Consider the following 1,621-nt stretch of genomic DNA (forward strand, 5'->3'; position numbering starts at 1 on the left):
AGAAGCCTTGTAACTTTCAGTATACGGCAGCGATGAATTTAATGTGAGAAATCGGCGTGGGTTTCTTCTGCGCTGACCCCTCGACTCGACGTCGGTAACTGGGGTGCAAGACACAAGCATTCATGCGATTCTGCAGTTACTGCCCCGGCTTTGGTGGCCTCTTACCCTTTCTAACGTGCTTCTGCACCCTAAAAAATGATATTAATGGTCCTTAGAGATTATTTTCTCCATAGAGTTACTGTGAGACGCTGGGCAGCCAAGGAGCAATGACCTGGCCTACCCGCCATGCGTTCACCCGCACCCGCGGCACAGGCCGCCTCGAAGCCGCCGAAGATAAGGATAACGTCGTTGGTCATCTTCCATTTGAATATGGTTCATATAATTTGATGATTTAGTAGATTGTTTCTACGCCTCCTTCTCAGCTAAGTCAACGACTACTTGGTGACAATGGCGCCTCTCAATCTGCTCACAGTCGTCAGTGCCTCGCTCTTCGTCCTGGGCAACGCCAATGGCAATGCAGGAGCACAGCCAACCTACAAAGTAGCTTTTGGTATGTTTCCGGTTTCATGCACACTTGGTTGGTTGGACGATGTTCTCCGCTGCCGAAACCGCTTTGTGTCCAACGCGCCAGAACCCCACAAACGAACTGGGCGTATCACAAGACGTTGGAGAGTTTCAGTATGAAACTTTTATCTTGCAAAGAAGTGTTCACAGCTCAGGGTAATTTTGTTGTTTTCCCGCAGGAACCGATGGCCAATGCCTCGCCGAGGTCAATGCTGCTCGCCTGGCCGCTGGGTTCAGTGCACTCGTACAAGCAGAAGCGAATACAAACAATAGGTTGCCCGATAGTGTCACTGATCAACCACCATCAGATGGAGAGTGGGCTTGGACGCCGGTGTGCAAGCACTTGATTCCAGTGAGTTCTTTACCCCTCTAACTGCCCTCCATAGGAACTTGCCGGTCGTGCAAATCATCTCAGCGCCTGCCAATTGTCTTGCTGTTTCTAGGAATCGACAGAACAAAAAGCTTCAAGAACCGGGGCTAAAGCACAGTTCCAGAGCGGCACATACGCATACCTTCCGATTGACGATCCCGCTTCCGTCGACTGCAAGGCCGTTGTGGATAAGTGGAAGGATGCCTACACCAACTTTGATGGATTGCCTCCACCTAACAAGGGAGAAGATAGTCTGTACAAAAATCAGGAGAACGTATCTTTCGTGGCCCTGTACAACCCTACAGAGAAAGCTACCGCAGACTGCCGTGTCGTCACCTGCACAAAAACAACGCCTGTTTTGGAAAGTGCCGTAGAGACAGAAAACCAGGGGCAAAGTAAAGAGACCAAAGCCTCGGCCTTGATATGCATGACTGCGCCTGATGTACTTGCCGACGCAGAGAAGGCTCCTTTCACGTGAGTTTTCTCAAGCCCTACGTCTTCTATTTCTTCCTGTGTTCTGTTCTGCCTGGAGATTGTTTTTGTTTCTCGGCGTGTGTTCTGCAGAGAGGATCAATGGGGACAGATCGTGACCGCTCTCGAAGGCTCTGCCTCGGCCATTGCACCCGGTGTGGTCGGTTTTGCATTGGCGATCGTTGGCCTCAGCATGCTGTGAAACGACAGCTCTTT

At 50.8% G+C, this 1,621-nt stretch overlaps 1 protein-coding gene across 1 annotated transcript; it reads left to right on the forward strand.

Moving 5' to 3' along the window:
- Nucleotides 1–266: 266 nt before the first annotated feature.
- EMH_0041860 (SAG family member) lies at nt 267–1,607 on the forward strand (the record flags this gene model as incomplete). The annotated part of the gene is made up of 5 exons (XM_013495673.1): nt 267–351; nt 473–550; nt 744–916; nt 1,008–1,408; nt 1,499–1,607. 5 exons carry the CDS (start codon nt 267–269, stop codon nt 1,605–1,607), a joined length of 846 nt encoding a protein of 281 aa, XP_013351127.1.
- Nucleotides 1,608–1,621: the final 14 nt, after the last annotated feature.

The sequence above is a fragment of the Eimeria mitis genome, genomic scaffold (assembly GCF_000499745.2).
Source record: "Eimeria mitis Houghton genomic scaffold, Emh_scaff1690, whole genome shotgun sequence".
NCBI lineage: Eukaryota > Apicomplexa > Conoidasida > Eucoccidiorida > Eimeriidae > Eimeria > Eimeria mitis.